The following is a 23628-nucleotide window of genomic DNA, read 5'->3' as shown; positions in this document are numbered from 1 at the left end:
AACCACTGAATCTTGGTAGGGTGGAGCCAGAATCTGTTTGTCTGATCCTTACAGCCTCGAAATGAGAGGACAGGATCTTTACAGCAGGGATTGTCTGCTTCACCAAAACTGTTTACAATAAGCAGAGCCTGAAATATGTTATATGTTTCATTCAATAAAACAACTTTATTTGAATTAGATTACAAGTCACACTTCTTTAACAACTATTATTCAGCAACTGTTTGAATAAGTGGTAGTTAAGATCAGTCTTTGAAGTTGTGTCCATTGTAGCACATGTGATTCATGTGCTTGGCACCTGGCCCTGTTTTCCAACCATTGCAGCATCCCATGGTCACAAGATCACAATTTGCAACCTTCCCTGTCAGCTTCCCACCAGTGGTGAAATCCAGCCAGATCTATCTGGCTCACACGAACTGGCTCCGCCCACCTGCTGGGACGTCATTACATCCCGTTTTTTATCCTCTGTGCATATGCAGAAGAAGTGCATGTGAGCGTAGCACATGCGCACCCTCTCGTGTGCTCCTGTTTCCGAACTGGTAGCGAAGGTAAGTGGATTTCACTGCTGCTTCCCACCTAGCAAAGTGAATGGGGAAGCTAGCAGGACGTCAGAATTTGCAATCATGTGAAGTTCTCGTTTAATGACTTGCATAGTCCTTGCTTAACAGTAATTGGGGACTGCTGAAACTGCCATCCCTAAGCAGCCCTAAGTCATATGACATTGTGCTTTAGAACTACATAGCTTAGCAATGAAAATTTCAGTCACAATTACCATTGGTAAACAAGGACTGCCTGTATTTTGAAATATCAAAATAGCATCCGACATGAACTGAATTATGTATCTTTCCAAACATCTCTTTCTGTGGCGTTTATATTCCTTTAATTAGTAGAACATTCCTTTTGGTGAGAGTGAATACGAGTGAATACTACTGTTAATTTGTTTCTCTTACAGCAATGATCTGCTTTGTGAACCTTTTCAGTTTTTTGATTTTAGATTTAATTCTTCATAATCTTAAATAACCATCTTGTGCTTTGGAATTACTATATTATTTTTCATTGGGGAAAGTTAATAAGCAAAAAAAGTTGTATTTGTTATGTGGAAATGGGATATTGTCACACTGGACTAGCCTTAATTTGACATAGACTGAAAAAACCCATGTATGTTACTCTAATTGAAAGTAGGTACTTGTTTGCTAAGAACAAATTAAACTTAATTTCCTGAAACTATTCTACTAATTACTTCTCCACAATTACCTACTATTGTTTAAAAATACTTGAGAGAAATTTTTCTTTTATAAAGTTACAGTTTTCACAGTGTTGTATCCATTTCGTATCTGGGGAAGACAATGTACAATATTTTAAAAGATCAGACTGCAAGTTAATCTAACAAGATAGGGTCCATGATAAGCTCTCCTATTACTAATGAAATATAAAACAGTTTAGGATGGGATTTCCCCCCCCCCCCATTCGAGCATTTCATTTTATTAATTTATTTTATGAAAGCTAAGTAATGCTTGAGAGCTTTACAAATAATGTATAGTAACAATGTACTTATTTATTTTTTTCTCTCTAGCTTTTGAACACCTATTTCAGCAGAGCAACTAGAGAACAAAAAGAGAAGTTTTTGAAGAACCGAGGTTTCTCCTTGTTAGCTAATCAGCTGTATCTTCACCAAGGAACACAGGAAGTTATGGAATGCTTTCTAGAAATGCTTTTTGGTCAATCGGTTGGCCTGGATGAAGAGTAACTATAGCCTTTTCCCCTCTTTTGATCAATAATGCATTTTCAGGAAAAATAAAGATTTGGTAAATTGTTGTGGGCATATTATGTTTATGCCACTCTATTTCTAGAGATTCTGAGTAATTTAATGATTAGTTAAACTAATTAGTACAGTTATTATAAAGACTTAGTGTGCTACCCTTACTCTTCTTCAAATTCCTTTTTGAAGGTGATTGAGAGGTGATACTTTTCCTTAGTGGCTTTCATATTAAGAGACAGAGAAGTAATCTTTGAGATCTTGCAAATAATATGAAAATATGTAACATTCTTGGTTTTGTACTCTAAAGGAAGAATCCAGGAAAATTAGGACATATTCCAGATTAAACTCACAGAATGTCATTAGACTATCATGGCTTTTAAAGCACTGAAAGGAAGGAAGGAAGGAAGGAAGTTTATCATTCATAATTGTATTATTTCAGTTTTGTTCAATGTAACCTTTGTTCATGGCCAATACATTTTATTGATAGCAAAGCTTTATTTCATTATTATGCTAATAGCACTTTCATTAGCCATGTCAGGCTAGTAGTCATTGTATTGCTTATAATAATATGGAAGCTGAATTAAATCCTAACATTTGCTGTGGTAGCTAAATAAGTAATTAAAGGTAATGTAGTGACTCTTGTTGTGTAGTTATTCACCGCTAAAAGTTCCGCTTATCCATACAATTTATCACTGAATTAAAGTTGTTACATGTAAATTGTTAAATTCATATTATATTTCTATTTCTTACTGCCAATAGCAATACGTAATATTTCTATTTTTTAAAAATGTAAGCCTTCTTGCTGCTTTGAGTTTAAGATTGCATTATTATTGTTTTTATAGCTTTGATCTAGAAGATGTGAAAAATGCTGGGCATTTTCAAAAGTGGTGTGTCATTCCTGTTCTGGGCCTTATTGAGAATTCCCTCCATGATTGCATCCTGTTACATAACTCCTTTTGTTTCCTGCTGCAAATCATAAATTCTTGTCCTAAAATGGCAGACATGCTGTTGGATAATGGCTTGTTGTATGTGCTCTGTAATACTTTAGCAACACTTAATGGACTTGAAGCCAAGTAAGTGGCAGTGTTACTTTTCTTCTGTTGTAGAACATGAGATGATTTAGATTACTTTTGAGATATTCATGTAAGATACAGGCTTGCATGGAATAGCATGAATTGGAAGAAGACATAAAGACATTTATGTCATAGACTCTGGTTATTTGAGGGGCTGTCTGTCTTAGGTATGTCCAGGCAGAATAGGTGTACTCCAAGTCCCATCAATTAAATGTCATCTTTTTAATAGAAACTTAGAGTTAATTCTAATTGTAAATTAGATATTACAATTACAACAATAAAAACTTATAGAAACCAAAAAAATAAAAGAATATAAAGAAAAAAATAGAAAAGAAAAAGAGGAAAAAAATATAGTAAAGGAAAAAGAAATATATACATTTCTTATATATTTTATATAAATATATAAAGAAATAACTTTCGACTTTGAATCACAAGTATGAACATGGGGGCATTGATTACCATGTTACATATTATGTGATTTTGAATGCGGTCACTAAAAATAGCTTGAAGTTAGGCAGGTTCATGCACCCTTTTCAGAAAATTTACAACTTTGACGACATATGTAGTTTTAAACAAAATATTCAGAATTGCCCAGTAAGCCATTGGAATGAAGTGGAGCTGGATCAGTTAAACTTGGATGTGGGACTAAAATATGGGATTTAATTAACTGATTTCATCTTTTCCATAGCATTCTCTCAAATGACTCCAGATTACTTGTGTATGATATTCAGCAGTTACTTGCAGCAGTGACAATCCATGCTTGCAGCTGTTCAGGAACACAATATTTTCGGATTATTGAAGATCTTATGGTGTTACTTGGACATCTGCAAATGAGCAAGAATGACAGAACACAGAGTAAGCTCCAGATTCCTTTGTGTGAATAACCTGTTTGAATTATTTAATCTTTGAAATAATCAGAAGAAATGACTGCTTGTTCATTTAATCTCTATTGCTTTCAGAAATGGCAGTTAATTTGCAATTCACAGTCTTGCAATCAGCTGTAAAGTATATAAAAACTGTAGGAAATCCAGATTCAGAGCATTTAAGCCATTCACTCCCTTTATCATTTGAAGATCATCATGCTATATTTCAAAAACATAAAAGCATCGCTGGTAAGATTTTTAACTGAACAATCTTCAACTATAATTTGGTTACTCACTGTTCTGTGGTAAAGTGTACAGTGTTTTTTTAAAGTTTTACTTATTGAAAATGAGTAGACATTAAAAGAAGATATATCTCTATAACAAAGTATTATCAAAATGTTTGTTATTATGTTAGTTAGGTTTATGAGCAGAATTTCATTACCTGTTTTTAACCTTTAATTCATTTTGCTATATCATTCTGCCTTATATAAAGATCCTTGTCAAAAGAAAAAAAAAACTTTTCCCCCTGCTATCACCATTAATACTGTGGACACTTGTTATTTACAATTTAAAATTTCATCAAGGAATTTTATCAGTGAAGTTTTATTGGCATTTCCTTTTCATTTTTGAAGCACCAAGAAAATTTTCTATTGCTCAGCCTGAGACATTCCTAATGAAAATGCATACAATTGCAAACGAGGCACTGGATTTTATGATGCTGCGTAGAATGAATCAAGACAGTTCTCTTTGTGCCACTGAAGCAGAGCTTATACAGAGGTTACAGAGGATTACTGTACTAACCACCAATAGATTCATGTATCAAGGTAATAATATTTTTCCAACATTTTTATGAAAATTAATCCACAGTGCTAATATCAGCTTTCTTAAGAAATTTTTAGAATCCATTAAGGCACATCACTTGAGCAATATGTCAAACTACAGCAGAAAGAATTATATATTGTAATTATCTACTAAATAATATATTAAAAGTAGCCCTAAAGAAGGATTATGCAGATTATGGTCCCCTATAATGTTGGAAGTTGTGTGACAGAGTATTTTGCATGTCCTGGCTATTGCTTTTAATTAAAAAAATAATAATAGAGGCAAAAGTGATTTAAAGTGTCGGCTTTTGAATTGCCTATCATTAAATTTTTCAGCATATCTCCACATCCCATATGGATTCATTCTTAGGGAATAAAAGGTAGATCAAATTCCACTTTTATAATTTAGTAAGATTTGGAGCAACTAAGGAAAGACTGAGAATGAATGAAGGAGATATTTGGATAATGGTGGAGAATACAGGCCTCAGAGTAGGAGGAAACTAGAAACATTAAGACTCAATTGGAAAGATCAATGGCAAAATGTGGTAGACTATGCCATGTCTTGCTTGAGGAAGGGAGGGAGGGAGAATGAGCATTTATATGGGAGAGGTCTAGAAGAAATGGTTTTGGGGATCCCAATTACACCTTGGTCTTGCAGCTTGGACAGTGGAATGACTATGGCCTTGGATCAAGACAATCTGGGTTAACATTGACCATATAATCCTTTTTCACATTTGCAGACCTTTCTGAAAATTGTCCTGAAATGATTGAGATCCCATTCCAGAATAGATCTTCCAGAATAGTTTCCCAACAGGACAAGACTGAAAAGGAGGATGAACAGAAAGAACTTATCCCAAGAAACACTTTCTTGAGAGAAATGTTTAAAATAATGATTGAAGGAATCGGATTATCTATTGTAAGTGGTTGTGCTATGTATTACCTCTTAAAGTTCATCAATGCCTCTGATCCAATCTTACTGCTTATTGTAGCCCAGGCCACATTCAACCCTTTGACTATCCTTGTCTGGTCCACGGTGGCAGGAAATGGTGGTTGAGAGGGTGACAGCACCTCTCCACAAAAGTCCAAGTTACTTGGGAAAATTAATTCCTCATCCCCTTTGTAGACAGACATTTCTTCCTTTTTGATTTCCCCACATCACTTTTAACCAAACAATGGTACCCATCCTTTTAGGCTCCATGGACTGGCAGCGGGGGGGGGGGGGGGGATGGTTTCATGCGTGCAACCTAATCCCGCACATGTGCAAATAAAGCTTTGCATGCTCGCCTGCTGCTTGTGCACCCCGTTCCCAACAGGCCATGGACCGGTACTGGTTCATGATCTTGGCATTGGGGACCTCTGCTACAGAGTACCTGTTAGAATGTGTCAGTATATCTGCCTAAAGTGCAGTAGACTTTGAATGGGAATAAGCAGGTAAATAACAGTTTACATGTTGCACATTATTTCAGTACAGACTGTACAGAATTACAACTTTCTAAGTTTTCAATCTAACTAGAATCAATGTTTTGTTGATTGGAGTCCTTCTGGATGTTTTAGTAAAGTTTATGGTTTATGTCTACCAACAAAGGTGTGATATGTATCTTTGTAAAAAAAAAAAAAACCTTTAAGAGTACTTCATTTTAGTCAAATGCTTATATTGTATTAGTCATGTGTTTTGTTCTTAGATGAGAAAGAAGAATATTGGGAGATAACTTGACTTTTCTCATGCCTAGGGCACTTCCAGATTAAGCACCCCCAAGCAACAGTGGAAGAAAATTCTCTTGTCTTGTAAGGATACTTTTCGAGTGCAGCTTGGGCGACTGCTTGTGCATGCTTTGTCTCCAACACGCTCTTTGCAAGAACGAAAGCACACTTTGGAATTCTTACATGAAATTAACCACCAGGAGATTTTGCGAGAGTGTTTAAGCACAACTTTGCAGGTAAGAATTGTAGTGCCTTTAAAAGCTTGAAGGGAGATTGTTCTAATGCTTTTTGAAGAATTCAGATATTTAAGCTCTAAAATGTCCAAGCTCCATAGAGAGGTTAAAATGGTTAAAATGTCCAAGCTCCATAGAGAGAGGTACCATTTGTTAATAGCCTGTTGTATGTATGAGACATGATATTTTAGATTTCTAGTCCTACCTTTCTTTAGGTTTTTATTTATTCAACATGATAAGAGGAATTTATATGGAAAAAATGTGGTCTTAATAGATGATAGTTTTATCCTGTGAACAGACAGACTTTGAACCAAAGCCACATTGTCAAAATTTGGGAGAAGTAGGAAGTCACATGGGATAAATTATTGCCTGAGAAAATAGGGTTTAAAATATGAAGTTCATTTGTGGTTGAAATTATTGCCTTGGATTGTGCCTTGGATTGTACCTGGAGGCAAACAAAAATCAAAAAGTATTCTTTTTGATCTATACTGTGTTATCAGTAAATAAGTAACAGTGTTCTATATCAGCTACTTATTTTTCAGATCAAAATGTGGTATAGCTGAGGCACCTATGAGGGCTTTTCCCCTCTTACAACTAATTATGGCATTTCCCCCCCTACCAAGTCTCCATGACATGCCTTTAAGTCGTTCTTAACAGGATTGTCAATGGGAATATGATATGGAAAATCAAGGTAAATTGAGAGCACTTCAGCTTTCAATAGAAATAGAGAGCGTCACTCTGTTAGACTGCAGATCCATTTAGCTCATTTTTGTTGACCCTGAAGTGCACTGGAAGCTCTTTTTCTGTATCTGAAGTTGGTTGTAAAGCAGTGCTGTGCTATTGAGCTTTGGTCTTTTGTTTAGTAAGTGTTTTAGTAGTTACATTTGGTAAAGGAACCAATTCATGTTAAGAAAAGGCCCTGGCCCATGTTTTTTTGTCATCTTGCATCAATGGTGATATGGACCTCTTGAAAGTATCTTTATATAATAGCTTGTAAAGACATTTAGGTATGCCAAAGAGTTATGCATTCTCAATGGAATTTTTGATACTGGTTTTATGAATAGTAGATACAGGTAATCCTTGATTTACAACAGTTTGTTTAGTGACCGTCCAAAGTTACAATGGTACTCTAAAAAGTGACTTATGACCACTTTCCACACAATAATTGCAGCATCTCCATGGTCACATGATCAAAATTCAAACACTTGTCAAGTGACTCAGATTGATGACAGGATCATGTGATCACCCAGAGCACAGTGACTCAGGTGGGTAGGATGCTGGATCAGAGGTTAGCAAGCTCGGGTTCAAGACCCGAGTGCTGCAGCGTGGCAGGGTGTGTCACTTCAGTTCCTTGATGGGGACATGAAAAGAGGCCCCATGGGCGTTCCCCAGGCAAGAGTGATGTTCCTGGCCAATCCTTTCAACCCGGAAGTGCCTTAAATGGTGCCTCCGACACAAAAGGGACAGGGATGTGATCACCTTTTGTGACCTTCTGACAAGCAAAGTCAATGAGGAAACCAGATTCACTCAACCACCATGTTGTTAACAACTGCAGTGATTCACTTAATTGTGGCAAGAAAGGTCATAAAATGGGGCAAAACTCACTTAACTGTCTCCCTGAGCAACAGAAATGTTAGGTTCAAGTGTGGTCGTAAATCGAGGACTACCTGTATTAAGGTACAGTATATAATAAATCAGCCATCTATGTTCCTTCAACTTTAAAAGGCTTTAACCATATTACACAAGGAACTGTTATTCAAACGGCACAAACTCTAAAATCTATTTGTGTGCATAAACATGTTGAATATGCTTTGAATAATTATAAAATATGTAAATGAGTATTTTTATCTGATTTTTTTTCTATAGTCCTTAATTTGTAACTGTTCTATTATTATATATTATTATTATTATTATTGCAGCATGGGCCTAAGTTGTCACTGTATTTATTTGAATTAATGCATGATCATAAAGATGAATTAACCAAAGAAGAACAGCTATCGGTCGGAGCATTCATGAACACATTAAAGCTTTGTGGGTACAAATACATTCCTCTCAATGCTCCACCGAAACCTGACCTCATAAAAGCAATGGAAGAGGTATGTAAATCTATAAAGTATACCGTATCACTTTATTACATTTATACCATTAACATACTTGCAAAATTAGATATGGGGCATCTATTGAAATTCCCATTTCAATGGAAAGTTAAACAATTCTGCATTTTCAAATCAATATGAACAGCGAGACACGTTTCATTCAAAGACACGCTTTTCTCCAAATTATGTGGTACAGTTGTCTCAAAAAGAAATATTTGTAAAAATGAACATACTAGGAAAAGATTTGAAGAAAACCCCATAGTTTTGGAAAAATAAGGGAGGGAAATTAATTGAAGAAAATTGTTTGCAAAAAGTACATATACTACTGTATATGCAGATATGCAAAAATGAAGATAAATGTATATGTGTGTAATGTCGTCACTGTAATTTGGAGCTTCTTTGTCTCAGTAAATATATTTCTTGAGGGAAAAAACTATCTGTTTAGTTGTTTTGGCATGCAATGCCCTATAGCAGTGTCCCACGGAAAGGAGTTGGAACAGTTTATGTCCAGGATGTGAGAGGTCAGCCTTCCTTTCTGACCCACACAATATACAGATCTTCCAAGGAAGGCAGGCTGGCTGCAATTTTTCTTTCAGCAGTCTTAACTATCTGTTGAAGTCTGTACCTGCCCTAGTTGGTTGCTGTACCAAACCACTGTACTTGATATTGCAGTAATATTAAGAAAATAGATGAAAAAGTGAATAACTTTTTTTAAACTGCTTATCAGGACCATAAGAAATACCTGGGCGAAGAAGAGGTGAATAAAGCTGCTTGGGAAAAGATAATGGCCAACAACTGGCAAACGTAAGTTGCTATTGCTTTTACTAAGAATAAAAATAGATGTTGTCTCAACCATTGAGCCTTCTAGACAGGCACCAGTCTAGTTTACTTCCCTCTGAAGATATTGTTGCACTGTGCTTTTTTTCTATTATTATTATTATCTATGTGCATCTTGGCAAAAGCATGGAATAGAAAAAAAAGCATACAAAATGCCATATGCTTCATTATTGTACAATGTGGCATGGGAGAGTCAAAACAGCATAAAATTGCTCTTTCTGGCATCAAAGGTCTTCTCTTTTTATCCATGTCTTTTCACAGTAGGGTAGCTTCAGTGTCATGCTATGGAATTAAAATATGGTTATAGCCAGCATTATCTTAGAAGTTAGTGATTTGAGAAGTTTCTTCTGAATCCTACAACTCATATTGAATCCTAATTTGGAAAAAAAATCTTTTAACTTTAGAGGAGACATTTTGGGGGAAGGGGATTGGTTAAACTACAAGAGAGGAACAGAAAATAAATGGAAAATCCCAGCTACAAATTGATACAGTGCTTGCTTTGTTTGTTCCTTAATGTAAATGATGCTGTCCTTTTAAATTGGTTATTTCCATTTAGTCTATTTCAGCGCTTGGATGCAAAGTCAAAGGAGATTTCTAAAATTGCAGGGGACATCACTCAGGCTGCCTCTCTGTCCCAGGGAATGGAAAGAAAGAAGGTGATTCAGCACATCAGGGGGATGTATAAAACAGACTTAAGTGCCAGCAGACACTGGCAGGAGCTCATTCAGCAGTTTACACATGATAGGTAAGCAGCTACCTTTCTACTTTTCAAAAAATTAATGGCTGCTGTTATTGCTTAATGAGAAAAAAATCTGAGATAGCTGTTCCCATTTGTGAAATAGAATTTGATTCATATTCAGATTTGTATTTTGGAAGGGCAATTGCAAACATTCCCTTGAAATGCTGCCTTTATTTCCCTTAAAAGAAGCAAACTGCAATTCTTCAGAATCAGAATAGGGTGAGACTGCTATGAATCAAATAACCTTTTCTCTGTTACAACCTAAAAATCTGGTCAAGTTATAGTAATGTAAAATGTGGTGGTGGGGGGATCTAATCTATTTACATTCCAAATTAGTGTATCACTGAAGCAGCCGATCAAGTTGATTTATTTGGCCTTCAAAATTATAATCTCCAGTTTTCTCTCTCCTGAGGGATTGGCTGTTTCTTATCTCTGCTTAACAAAATTGCATATTATATATGTAATATTTTGAAGCTCATCAGAATGGAATAGTTGATGTCTAAAGTGAAATTGGGAAGGTACAGACCCTCTGCATACTGCACCTGCCACAGGATAGGGTAGCAGCCTTACTCCAGTGCTTCTACTTGAGTGGGATTGAATTGAATACTTTATTTGGCCAAATGTGATTAGACACAGAAGGAATTTCTTTCCGGTACAGAAGTGTACTTGCAAGACAACAGAGAAAATAATAATAATACCAATAAAAGAGAAAATAATAATAATACCAATAAAAATTAAAGAAGATAATTAATAAATAATAATACTACAGCCACACTTTATGGGTTGATTTCTGCAGGGCTCTTTGGTATGACCCTGCCTCCTACCCAACATCTTGGCAGCTGGACCCAACCGAAGGACCTAACAGAGAGAGACGCCGCTTGCAGAGGTGCTACTTAACAATTCCAAATAAATACCTCCTCAAAGACAGGCAAAAATCGGAAGGTAGGTTATAGTATTCTTTATGAGTCCAGTTACTTTCTCTAAAAAAATTTAAAACGTAAAGTTTTGTTTTTGTTTCTTAATAGAGGTTCTTAAGCCCCCTCTGGCCTATCTGTTTGAAGACAAAACACATTCATCTCACTCTTCTACAGTGAAAGACAAAGCTGCCAGTGAGCATATAAGGTCAGTTCTCCGGAAAGGTCAAAAGCTTAAAAGGGTCAGAGGGGTTGTGAAAAAAGTAACATAAAGCAGGGTCATTATTTATACACAGGATGCTTAAGAATCATCTGTTTAACTAGAAAGCTTCTCACAAATTAGGCCTGAGTTATAGAAATATGAGTGCATGTTGAACAAGTAAATGGAGAAGCAAGTAGGGGGGAGGTCAGGCTAACTTAATTAACAAGAGGAGGGCTCAGTTATTACCACATACAAATATTTTTTATGTATTTAGCCTGTGTTAGTAATGCAATTCATTGGATTTAACTATTTAAGTCCCTCCACCTGTATTCATGTAGGTATGCACTGTGTGTGTACTCTCCCTCTCCTTCTCCCTCCCTCTGTGTGTGTGTGTGTGTGTGTGTGTGTGTGTGTGTGTGTGTGTGTGTATGAATATCCTGCTAAAATCCACGGAATAGATTATAATGCAAAAGACCATTTACCATAATAAATCTATTAGGTTTGAGCCCAAACTATGGGATACATGGCTCCCATCAGCCAGTCTCTACATCTCAGAAGAAAGGAGGTGGTAGAAGAAGGGGGAAGAAAGACATATATTCTGCCTGTAAATTTCCCATGTGATAACTAGGATCTACCATTCTTGATTTTATATTACCATAATATTTGAATTTGTCATTTTTTACTGTATCTCTTTGCAGAGTTAATCGAAGATGTATAAATGTGGCCCCATCTAGAGAGACCCCTGGTGAATTGTTACTGGGTAAATCTTTTTTCCCCTTAACTCTGTATTTGACTAAGCAATTTGGTTCTTATATACAGGCAGCAATTTTGAGATGAGTACTTTTGATAGCTGCAAAAAATAGCAAAACTAGTTGTTTTATTCTGAATAACAGCCAGGGGATACATACTGCAGTGCATGGGAAAGGTGATTTAGTCCAAAGATATAATTTAACCTGTAGGAATTTTTCCATACTTTCAAAAAACGTCTTAAAAGCAGTTTTAGAAGAAAGGAATATTAATAGGATCAAAGTGGGATGATGATGACCTTTTCAAGGTGAGCTATAGTCTCACTTCTGATTGGGTTGCTGTTGATCAGAAGGGAAAATGCTTTTAATGTTGGGGCATATTTGGCACTTACCGAATAACTTTATTTCTAGATGCTAACCAATGCTTTTTCTTATACATGAGCAACTTTGAAACTTCAGACTTGTCATTGAGGCTGAGAATAGTTGGCAAAGGAATAAGTACAAACTGCTTAAGTGAGACTTGTTTTTAGATTAGATTTGGGTGATCATTTTCTTTTTATTTTCCACTCTTTTACTACCTAAGGCTAGGCTGTTTTATCTTGTTTGTTGCCTGTGTCTTTGCTTATGGGTAACAGTAACTGAACTAGATTCTCTGTCCAAAAGCTAAAGGATAAAACTCCATTTCTGGTAGAGTTAATTCCTTCTTTTCATTTTTGAATTCTGCTATAGCAGAATTATATTTTATCAGTTATAAATTATATTTTATCAATTATAAATATCAGTTTTAAACTTGTTATCACTATATTTCATTTTTATTTATCATACTTCAAGGCTGACTGACTCCTTAATAACTCTTGGCAGCTTACAAAAGAAAAGACAATATACACAGTATTAAAAAACTGCTAACAGTGGTTTTGTCATCCATTAGTCCAAAATGCAGTGGTAGTGAGTATGCCAATGTGACATTCCTGCTTTGGTAAACTAGTGCAGCTTACAAAGTAGGACGGGTCTATGACAATTCGCTGTGGCCAACTTGCCGCAGCCAACTCACCATGTCCAACTCGCCACAGCCAACTTGCACAGCCAACTCGCTGCAGGACAACTTGCTGTGGCCAGCTCGCGATGGGACAACTTGCTAGAGGACAAGAGTTACACGAGAAATGGTGGAATAGAATCATTAAAGAAAGGAAGCAAAAGGAGGGACAGAATGAAATGTGAATGACAAAAATTAAAATAACTTTTTATTTATTTTAAATAATTAAATTAAATTGTTAAATTGTCCTGTGACATGTTGACCATGGCAAGTTGGCCATGGTGAGTGGGCTGCATCAAGTTGGCTGTGGTGACTTGTCCCCTTCCACTTTGAATAAGATCCCCCACCCCCCACCCCCAAAATATCTGTGTGACTCCTACCCTGCTAGCATTCCAGAGAGCCTTAAAAATATGACTTTTCTCCCAAGCCTTGGGTTAAGGTGGTTGGAGCAGCTTTTGGATTGATTGATTGATTGATTGATTGATTGATTGATTGATTGATTCATTCATTCATTCATTCAAAATATTTATATTGCTGCCCATCTACTAACCAAATCTAGGAGCTCTTAATCAAAAATTAAACTATAAAATATTGAAACTATAAAACTAAACAAATTAAAACGTTAAAAACATGTTGGGTTGTTAGCCATTTGCCATTGGTTCTTGTTCCCTTTTATATATTGTATTTTCTATATTATTAGCTTTTATTGTTGTACACAGCCCAGGGTCAGTTTGGAAATGGGCAATACCTAAGTTTAATAAATTAAATTAAACTTATTTTTATGTAAGTCTTTTGATATCAGACATAGGTTAAATATAAACCATGATAACCCTCAATGTATAAATTAAAAATATTTTTTAAATACTTTTCACTTTGCAGGCAAATGTGGAATGTATTTTGTGGAAGACAATGCTTCTGAAATTATTGAAAATTCAGTAAGTAAAAGTTTTGAATTGTTTTTAAATCATACTTTTAAATATGTTTATGTAAATTTAGTTATTATAATTCAAGTAAAATCTATAATATGTAAGAATCCTAGGAATTTAGACATCCATTTTTATGTGATTTGTTGAAAGAAAATTTAAAACATTAGTTAGGTAAATTTCATAAGTAGACTTTCTCTGGCATCTGAAAGTATTTAAATTAGTTAGAAATGTTTGTGTTTATTATTTAAAACACATTGAATAGATATATTTATTAACACCGACATTTGCCATAAAATGTCAAAATAAAACAATAAGAATAAGAATTTATGCATCCTGTAAGAAAAATATCAAAAGCATTAAAATATGTCCATGTCAAAGAAGTACATTCTGGGTCCTATTATTATTATTGTGAAGAAGCTAATTGCTTTAACATGCTGAATTTTCTCTAGAGTTTTCAGGGAGAAACTGAGCCGGCATCATTTTCTTGGATATTTGAAGAAATCAAAGAAGTGCACAAGCGTTGGTGGCAGTTAAGAGATAATGCTGTAGAAATATTTTTAACAAATGGCAGAACGTTACTATTAGCATTTGACAACACAAAGGTAGGTATGGTGGATGAGTATACATGAATGTTGGATGGAACTTTGTGTAATTTTGTTTCATATGCATGAACATTTACAAAGGAAATCAAAAGGAGTCCAGGCAGAGAAAAACTGAGCAGTAGAGCCATCTCTGAATTCCAAGCTTTGCTGGTTTCCATGTATGTCTGGAAAGGAACAATTCTTTGCTAAAACCCAGGCATCCTGAAGGAGGTACTGGAATCCAGTAGATGGAAAGTTTCATTTTTGATCATAGATATACTGTGTATCATAGAAGATCTCCCCTGTCTACCTCCAGAAAGTTAGGAGGTTATATTCTGCCCCCAAGGTTATCCATCCCAATTATAGCAAGAAGTATTTAAAGAAGTATAAAGAAATAATCACGGTTAAATTCAGATAATTGATCAGAATCTCTCTCTCTTGAGAGAGATTCTGTATATTGAGAGATTAGAGTGAAAAAGTTCCATAGATGTCATAGTGATGGCATTTTATTTGATAGCATGAACAATCCCAAAGGTGCTTTTTCAAGAGGAAACTGGACTTTCTGTTTTTTATTCGAAGACGTTTCACTTCTCATCCAAGAAGCTTCTTCAGCTCTGACTAGATGGTGGGGAGTGGAAGGATTTATATTCCTTGCAGACAGCTGGTCATTTGCATTCTTTTAGCGAGTCACTAAATGCCTCAATGCCTCGCTAAAAGAATGCAAATGATCAGCTGTCTGCAAGGATTATAAATCCTTCCATTTCCCACCTTCCAGTCAGAGCTGAAGAAACTTCTTGAATGAGAAGTGAAATGTCTTCAAAGAAAAACCAGAAAATTCAGTTGCCTTTTGAAAAAGCACCTTTGGGACAACCATGACCTGGATGACTGAGAATCTCCATAGACATATAGCATGAACAGGTTTGTGGGCAAGTGTGCATGTATAGGTAGTCCCCAACCTATAACCATTCATTCAGCAACTGTACATAAATAACAACAGGACTAAACAGATGGTGGTTATGACACGTCCTCAACCTTCCAGCCACCCTAGCAACCCCATAGTCATGTGATCATGATCTGGGCACTTGACAACCAACTCACACTTAGAACTGTTTGCAGTTCTCCACAATCAGAATTGTCATTTGCAGCCTTCCCAGAACGTCAGTAGGGAAGCTGACAGAGAAGGTTGCAAGTCGCTGAGATCAGTCTCCCCCACCTGCGCACCCTTCCCTGACCCCTTTGTGTTTGTGCCACACTGGTCGCTCACACATCATTGTGCAGTCTTGTGCATCGTCCTCAAGTCGTGCCACACCTTCCTTCCCTTTTACAGCTGCATTGCTTAGTGACAGAAATTCTGTTCCCAATTGCCATTGTAAGTACAGGACTTACCTGTGTGCAACTTATTTTGGAAAGAAGACAAGTATCTATTCATGAGACTACATATCAAGAGGTGAATGAAGCATGAAGATATGAATGTATTACTCTGGCTACAGTTCTAAAACTAGGCTTGAAATTCTTGGTTTGGATAACGGTTTGCATCGCTTGCTATCAGACCTAGGTGATGCATACAAAATTATACATAGTAATGTTTTACCTGTAAATGACTTTTTCTGTTTTAATTGCAATAATACGTGTGTGAACAACCGCTTTAAACTCAATGTAAATCGTTCTAAACTTGATTGTAAAAAATATGATTTCTGTAATAGAGTTGTCAAAGTCTGGAATGCCCTACCTGATTCAGTTGTCTCAGCTACAAATTTTCACAGTTTCAATCACAAATTGACTTCCGTGGACCTTACTTCATACTTAAATGGTCAGTAGAGGGGGTGTGCATAAGTGCACTAACATGCCTGTCGTCCCTGTCATTGTATTTTTATTCTCTTATTCTTATTCTCGTTTTTGTTTGACAAATTCCAATAAATACATACATAAATACATACATACATACATACATAAATAAATATAAACACATGACTGGTCAAATATATTGAAAATGTATATTTCAAAAAAATGATTTAAGGCTTGGTACAAATTTTCTTTGTTTCTTTTTAGGTGCGGGATGATGTGTACCACAATATCCTAACAAACAATCTTCCTAATCTCTTGGAGTATGGCAACATTACTGCATTAACCCATCTGTGGTATACTGGACAGATCACTAATTTTGAATACCTCACTCATTTAAATAAACATGCTGGCCGTTCCTTCAACGATCTCATGCAGTATCCAGTATTTCCCTTTATACTTTCCGACTATACTAGTGAAACATTGGACTTAAATGACCCATCTGTTTATAGGTAAAAATATAATGGTTTGCCTTTTAAAATGATTTACTAGCTATATCACTGTCTGTAAAATTCACATATGGTAGTGAAAAAAAATGATTAGATTGCATTATTGTGTTCCTTAAATTCTGGAATTGACAAATTGTAATATTGGTGTAATTTCAGAAATTTGATCAAGCCAATAGCTGTACAGTCAAAAGAAAAGGAAGATCGTTATGTGGACACTTACAAGGTACTGAAATATTTCAGTTCATATTCATATTTAGAATCAAACAGGTATGAGAGAGAAAGAGAGAACAGTATTAAATCTTGAAGTTTTTCTTGTGTTCTGCTAACTGCCTGCCTGATTATTCAAATGAGAAAAAGGAAATAAAATATTCAATATTTCTCCTCATTCTAGTTTTGATAAGAGATAATTGTCTTCTCAAGTGATCACAAGCTTGTTGTGGGAGCCACTTTTCTTTGTTGCTACAGCTTAGAGTCCAGCCAATTTTGAGGCTGATGAGTTAGTTTCAATTAATTGCTGCTTTGGTAGTAATATTACTAAGTAATCTATGAGAATATAAATGATTTATGTACTTAGCAGCTGAAGAAAACCTTTTCAGATTTCCTCTTTGTGACTGTCTTGAATGAAATGTTCATTGCATGATGTCTTCACTGACACTGCTGATGGTCTCTTTAGTCCTGATGACATCCAATTTTAATATCTGAAGTTTTAATCTTTTTTATACAAAGGCAATTACATTTTTAAATTTTCATTTTTATCATGGTGATTGATAAATTGACTTTTAAATTATCAGTCCGAAGATAAGATTAAGTAATCAGTTCACTATATTGCTAATTTAAATAGCAGGTTTAAATAACTGGTCTGAACCAGCTGAATACCACCTCTGACCTGGTTGCATTTGGGGCACTTGGCAACCGGCCTCCATTTACGGCACTTTGCAGCATCCTACAATCACATGACCACAGTTTACCATGTTTTTCTTGCCAGAAATCTCCGTCTACTTTCAGTTTGCAGCAAAAAATACCTCTGACAGAGAATGGATTCGCTTAACAACCACAACGTTCACTAAATGACCGCAACAAAAAAAGCTTGTAAAATCGGGCATGGTCTATGGTGATCCACTTAAAAACTAGCATGACTTACAACCATAATTTTGGGCTGAATTACAGTTGTAAATCAAGCACTAATTGTATTAGCCGGAAATGCATGTCGTTTTTTTTAATTTTGCATTTTAACTTTGGAAATAATTTTTTTTAAAAATACCCAAAAAATGCATGTTCTTTATTCTGTTTTTTTCTGCTGCAGTACCTAGAAGAAGAATATCGTAAAGGAGCTAGAGAAGATGATCCAATGCCTCCTGTACAACCATATCATTATGGTTCTCATTATTCAAATAGTGGAACAGTTCTTCACTTTCTGGTTAGAATGCCTCCTTTCACAAAGATGTTTTTAGCTTATCAAGGTACATTTTCCTATGATGTAAATAATTTTAATTTACTAGCTTTGAATAGGCAGTATTTGGATAGTTGCAATACAGAACCAAGAAACCATTACAAATATTTATTTTAATTCTTTTTTTTACAATCCTTAGAAATAGAAGTGCTGAAATATATCGTGTGTCTGCACCAGTAAAAGTGCATACACATAGATAATATACAGAGAATTAAATGTATTCCTTGTTGATCACCAAATATTTAAGTGTGATATATTAATTTCTAATTAATTTAATATGGTTTCATCATTTTCAGATCAGAGTTTTGATATTCCAGACAGAACTTTCCATTCTACTAACACAACCTGGCGCCTTTCATCATACGAATCCATGACTGATGTAAAGGAACTCATCCCAGAATTTTTTTATCTTCCTGAATTTTTAGTTAACAGGGAAGGTATGCTTCAAAAAGACATTGCCATAATTTTTTATAATCCGTCCAGCATTCAAACACACTGAATGCCAGAATTGTTGAACTTTTGGGCTCATTTGGTAGATTGCAAGATGTAATGGGAAAGAAAAAAAATACTTGACTCATGTGAGGGTGGTGAAAAGAAAAAGTGGAGATGGACACATTTCATTCAGGCATCAGGTCGGGGTACAGGATGGAAGCTATACTGGTTGCATTAGTTTGTTTGTTTATTTCCCGTCCTTGTTATTTTTACAAATAACTCAAGGTGACAAACATATCCAGAACACCTCTTTTTTTCTCTCCCCCCCCCCAACAACAACTCTGTTGGTCTCAGAGAGAGAGAGAGACCAGCCTAAAATCACCCAGCTGGTTTTCATGGCTAAGACAGGACTAGAGCTCATGGTCTCCTGCTTTCTGGCCTGGTGCCTTAACCACTAGACCCTTTGTTGACCATGCTATCCTTTTGGATCATCTGCGTGGGCTAGGGATTGGGATAGTGTGCTCCATTCCTTCCTTCCATTCCTTCCTTCCTTCCATTCCTTCAGTAGGTGTTTCTAATCAGTGGTTGTAGGTAACAAGATTAGCCCAATGGCGTACTATACAGAGTGTCGCAGAACTTGATTCTCTCCACCCTACTTTTTAATCTTAGCTACTGGAACAAGTCATTAATTAGTTTAGGGTGCTATATCTTGTATATTGCCACCCACACAATGTAGTTAGCATCTTGTTTCCGAGCCCGGAGGCTATTGGGTATGATTGGGAAGTAACAATCTGAAGTTGAATCAAAGCAAGATGAAGTGTTGTTTATTCACAAGGCTCTCTGCTAGATCTGGTCTTATCTCTCAAGAAGCGGGTACTACCCTCCAGGGAAGCAATTCCATGATTCAGGAGTACTTCTGGACTTAGAACTACTGCTGAAAGGAAAAGTGAGGTTTATGACGCAAAAAGCTTTTACCCAGTTCCAACTAGTGTACCTATTACTGTTCTACCTGAAGTGAAACATTCACTCATAGTTCCCCCCTACCATGAAATCGGAGGTTGAGGCCAGAAGGAGGGGCTTCTCTAAAATGGTCCCCATATTAGTTCCCCCCTGAATAAAAATGGTTCCAGTGTTGCTCCCCTCCTGGAAACAAGTTAAGACTAAATTCCTTTGGTGAAATGCCAATATTTATATTGCTCCAGTTAGATAGTAAGTTTTCTTTTTTTAAAATAATATTGTTATTATGCCATTATTGTTTATTTTGTTTTCTGTATACTGCTGGGAGTCATATAATTGCTGTGATCCAGAAATCAAAAAAAACAATAAAACAATAGACCTTCAACTATTGGCAAACAAAACATAGATCTCAACGGTTGTGTTAAAATTTACATCTAGTCATAGGTCAACAGCACCATTATTATTACTGAAAAACATTGTTTTAAAAAATGGGTCTGTAATAGATTCAAAATGTTTGGTTCATTCAGATGGTTCATTCATAATAAACTGCAGGTTGGTTGAAAAAAGAAGCTTTCCTGGAGGAGGAGAGGAACAGGAGAAGTGCACAAGTCCAAAATTCACTTTCAGATTTAAAGCTATATGCAAACTATGCAATTAATTTAATCAGTTGTTAATGTAAAATTTTGGAGAACAGAATTTTGCAACTCTAAGCTCTAAGTTGGTTTTTAAGAAATATGGTGTGAACATGAAAATGATTTTTTATATTAGCTATTTAGATTTGAGCCAACTAATATGAATTATTTCTATTTATAGGTTTTGATTTTGGGGTACGTCAGAATGGTGAAAGAGTAAACCACGTGAACCTCCCACCCTGGGCTCGAAATGATCCAAGATTATTTATCCTGATCCATCGTCAAGCTTTAGAGTCTGACCATGTTTCCCAAACCATCTGCCATTGGATTGATTTAGTATTTGGGTATAAACAAAAAGGCAAGGCCTCCGTTCAAGCTATTAATGTCTTTCATCCTGCTGTAAGTATCCTTTTTAAAAAAATAATAATAAAACATTTGCCTTTCATTCAGTGACAGTATTAGACCCAGCATGTACGGGGGATCCAAGCTCATCTAAAATGTAGCATATTCCCATTCTTGTTTGGTCATTCCGACTAAAGAACAGCACATCTGTCTTCTATGTGTTAAGGTACTTTATTAGGCTTGCAACCAACCTATTACTATATGCAGTGGTTAGTTCAAAACTATCACTGCTTTCTTTGCATTAAAAAAAAAGAAAAGAAAGAAAACTGGGTGTTAGCCATATGTCGCTGAATTTTCTGAATGATCTCTTCAGCTGTTTCTTGGTCCTCAATAGCCTTGATAGTACAGTGGTTTAGTGCACCCTGTTATTAACACAGCTGCCTGCAATTTCTGCTGGTTCGAATCTCTCCAAGGCTCAAGGTTGACTCAGCCTTCCATCCTTTCTAAGGTAGGTGAAATGAGGACCCAGTTTGTGGGGGCAATAAGCTGACTTTGTATAAAATATACAAAAGAATGAAGGCTATTGCTTAACGCATTGTAAGCCGCCCTGAGTCTCCGGAGAAGGGCGGCATATAAATCAAATTAAAAACAAAACAAAACAAAAAAAAAAACGAATAGCAATCTTCCAGCATCTCTTTTTATGATGTGTTAGATAGAATTGGAATTATTGTGTCAGTTTCTGTTTCAGAATCCAACAGGATACTAAAGATGGTAGAATTGAAGATTGTGAAGAAGTCAGACAGAATCAACAGAAACCATCTTGGTCCAGTTCCTAATAAATGTCATCCTCTAAGGCAGTGTTTTTTTAACCTTAGCAGTTTTAAGATGTGTGGACTTCAATCCCAAAAGTCCACATGTCTTAAAAGTTGCCAAAGTTGAGAAATACTACCCTAAAGCATCCATAGCAGTATCAGTTCTAAAATCAGGTGAAAGAGGCTCACATTAAGGTGTAGATGGCTTCTGTGGTGATAAAAATTAAAACATTTTAGAGTGACTAAATTATAGAACGATCAAAGGTAAATTTGCAGAGGTTCAGAAGCTGGGAGATACAGGGTGCCTCTTGTGTTAATGCTTTATATGTGGAACTTACCATTCTTTCCTTCTGCTTTCTGGATCTTTTTATTTTGATGATACCTGAACCAAGAGGAAGTCAGAAGAACTTTAGTTAGCTTGGAACTTTGGTGCTACTGTTTTGCCTCAGCTGTATAGTATACTTCTTGGCTGTTTATGGCAGCATTGAAGCTTCCAGCCTAATATGGCTTCCAAGGCCATAAACCTTTTTTATTTAAAAAGTTTTATGTCTGCCAGTTCGATGTAATGATTAAAGTTTTGGACTAGAAATAGGGAGTTCTAGTCCTCCCTTAGGCAGAGAAATAAATGGAGTGCCTTTACTCCAGTTATTCTCTCTCAGCCCAACCCACTTCAAAGGGTGCGTGTTGTGGGGAAAATAGGAAGAGAAGGCATTACTTACACTACCGTGACTTGTAAAACAATAAGAAAAAACATAAATCTAATAACAGGAATATATCCATGCCCTAAGAATGAATTCTTATCTTATCCTTTAATGAACACACATGCTTATTATACATGTACATAGATATAATTTGTTTGTTTCTGATTTACATTTTAGACATATTTTGGAATGGACGTGTCAGCTGTTGAAGATCCAGTCCAAAGAAGAGCTCTGGAGACCATGATAAAAACATATGGACAGACTCCTCGACAGCTGTTCCACACTGCCCACGTCAGCAGATCGAAACCTATGGAAGGAGAACTCCCTGCTGCAATGGGATTATTAGTGCAGTTTGCGTTCAGAGAAACAAGGGAGCATACGAAAGAGATTGTCTATCCAGTATGTTTCATAATGCTACCGTGTTCATTATATAACATAACTTCTTCCTTCAACATATTGCAATGTAACACACACACACACACACACACACACACACACACACACACACACACACAGAGAGAGAGAGAGAGAGAGAGAGAGAGAGAGAGAGAGAGAGACACTCACACTATTTATCTATCCATTTATCTCTTATTGCTTTTTTTAATGGTGGGAGGATCTTGGGTGGAGAATATCTGTAGAGAAATCGATATTGTTTTTAAAGCTTTTGTTAAAGTGTCTGTCAAGGTTGTGTGTTACCTAAGTACCTCTTTTCTTTCAATAGGCCTTTTTTTTTCTGGATTGGAAGCGCATGAAGTAATTCTTCCTGCTTTAGATTCCTTGTTCATTTTATGCTCATATATATTTCCACAAGAGCAATTGTCTGTGTCTCCCAATGGAGAAGTCAAGAGCTGCTATTTTTTAAAAAAAAAATATACATATAAAATAATGCTTTAAAAGTAGCATTGTTCTTCAAATACTGTTACTCAATTTCCTTCGAGATAAGTTTAATCAAAAGACCCAACCACATTTTTAAAACTCAGAAAATAAAGATAGCATTGTGATCCAGCTTTATTAAACCTTTAGACCTGGGTTAGATGTAATAGTCCCAGTCTGATACCATGGCTTCTTCACATTTGGATGTGGGTGACCTTTCCCAAATCACTAAATAATGGTTTAATAGACTGAACCAGTCAATTCTGAACCAGTCAAGAAGATTCCCTGTCCACTGCACAACAAATGACATAAATACCTGACCAAAAGCATCAAGATAAAAGCAATATATTAATTGGATAAATTAAGTTAAACTAATTCAACTAAATTAATTAAAATATACAGGTAATCAGTGGGTCCCCAATTGCACATGGCAGCCATTTTTACCCATATGCAGAGTTAGATTCTGATTCTGACTTGCACAAACCTATGAACATCCTTCCTTCTTTCCAGCAGAGATGGGAGGGGGAGGGAGGATGGAGTTAGAGTAGGAGATAACTGAACTGGAAAGGGCAGAAAAGAGAAAGTGGAGAAATAAAACTGGAGAGAAATGAGAGGCA

At 35.9% G+C, this 23628-nt stretch overlaps 1 protein-coding gene across 1 annotated transcript in view; it reads left to right on the top strand.

The window, feature by feature from the left end:
* LYST (lysosomal trafficking regulator) overlaps positions 1-23628 on the top strand; it is a 97321-nt gene that overhangs the window by 48796 nt on the left and 24897 nt on the right. The window contains exons 25-45 of the mRNA XM_034428301.3: positions 1571-1740; positions 2599-2829; positions 3518-3684; positions 3789-3941; positions 4325-4516; positions 5254-5429; positions 6244-6450; positions 8367-8543; positions 9271-9347; positions 9937-10125; positions 10916-11061; positions 11145-11241; positions 11934-11995; positions 13894-13949; positions 14390-14542; positions 16571-16815; positions 16969-17035; positions 18116-18272; positions 18559-18699; positions 20465-20682; positions 22316-22537. Of these exons, the coding sequence (XP_034284192.2) occupies positions 1571-1740; positions 2599-2829; positions 3518-3684; positions 3789-3941; positions 4325-4516; positions 5254-5429; positions 6244-6450; positions 8367-8543; positions 9271-9347; positions 9937-10125; positions 10916-11061; positions 11145-11241; positions 11934-11995; positions 13894-13949; positions 14390-14542; positions 16571-16815; positions 16969-17035; positions 18116-18272; positions 18559-18699; positions 20465-20682; positions 22316-22537 (3303 nt within the window). The remainder of the gene's footprint in view (positions 1-1570; positions 1741-2598; positions 2830-3517; positions 3685-3788; positions 3942-4324; positions 4517-5253; positions 5430-6243; positions 6451-8366; positions 8544-9270; positions 9348-9936; positions 10126-10915; positions 11062-11144; positions 11242-11933; positions 11996-13893; positions 13950-14389; positions 14543-16570; positions 16816-16968; positions 17036-18115; positions 18273-18558; positions 18700-20464; positions 20683-22315; positions 22538-23628) is intronic.

This window comes from Pantherophis guttatus, chromosome 1 (assembly GCF_059756535.1).
Source record: "Pantherophis guttatus breed Tessera chromosome 1, ASM5975653v1, whole genome shotgun sequence".
NCBI lineage: Eukaryota > Metazoa > Chordata > Lepidosauria > Squamata > Colubridae > Pantherophis > Pantherophis guttatus.
Note: the sequence above shows the minus strand (reverse complement) of the source record. Positions and strands in the feature narration are given on the sequence as shown.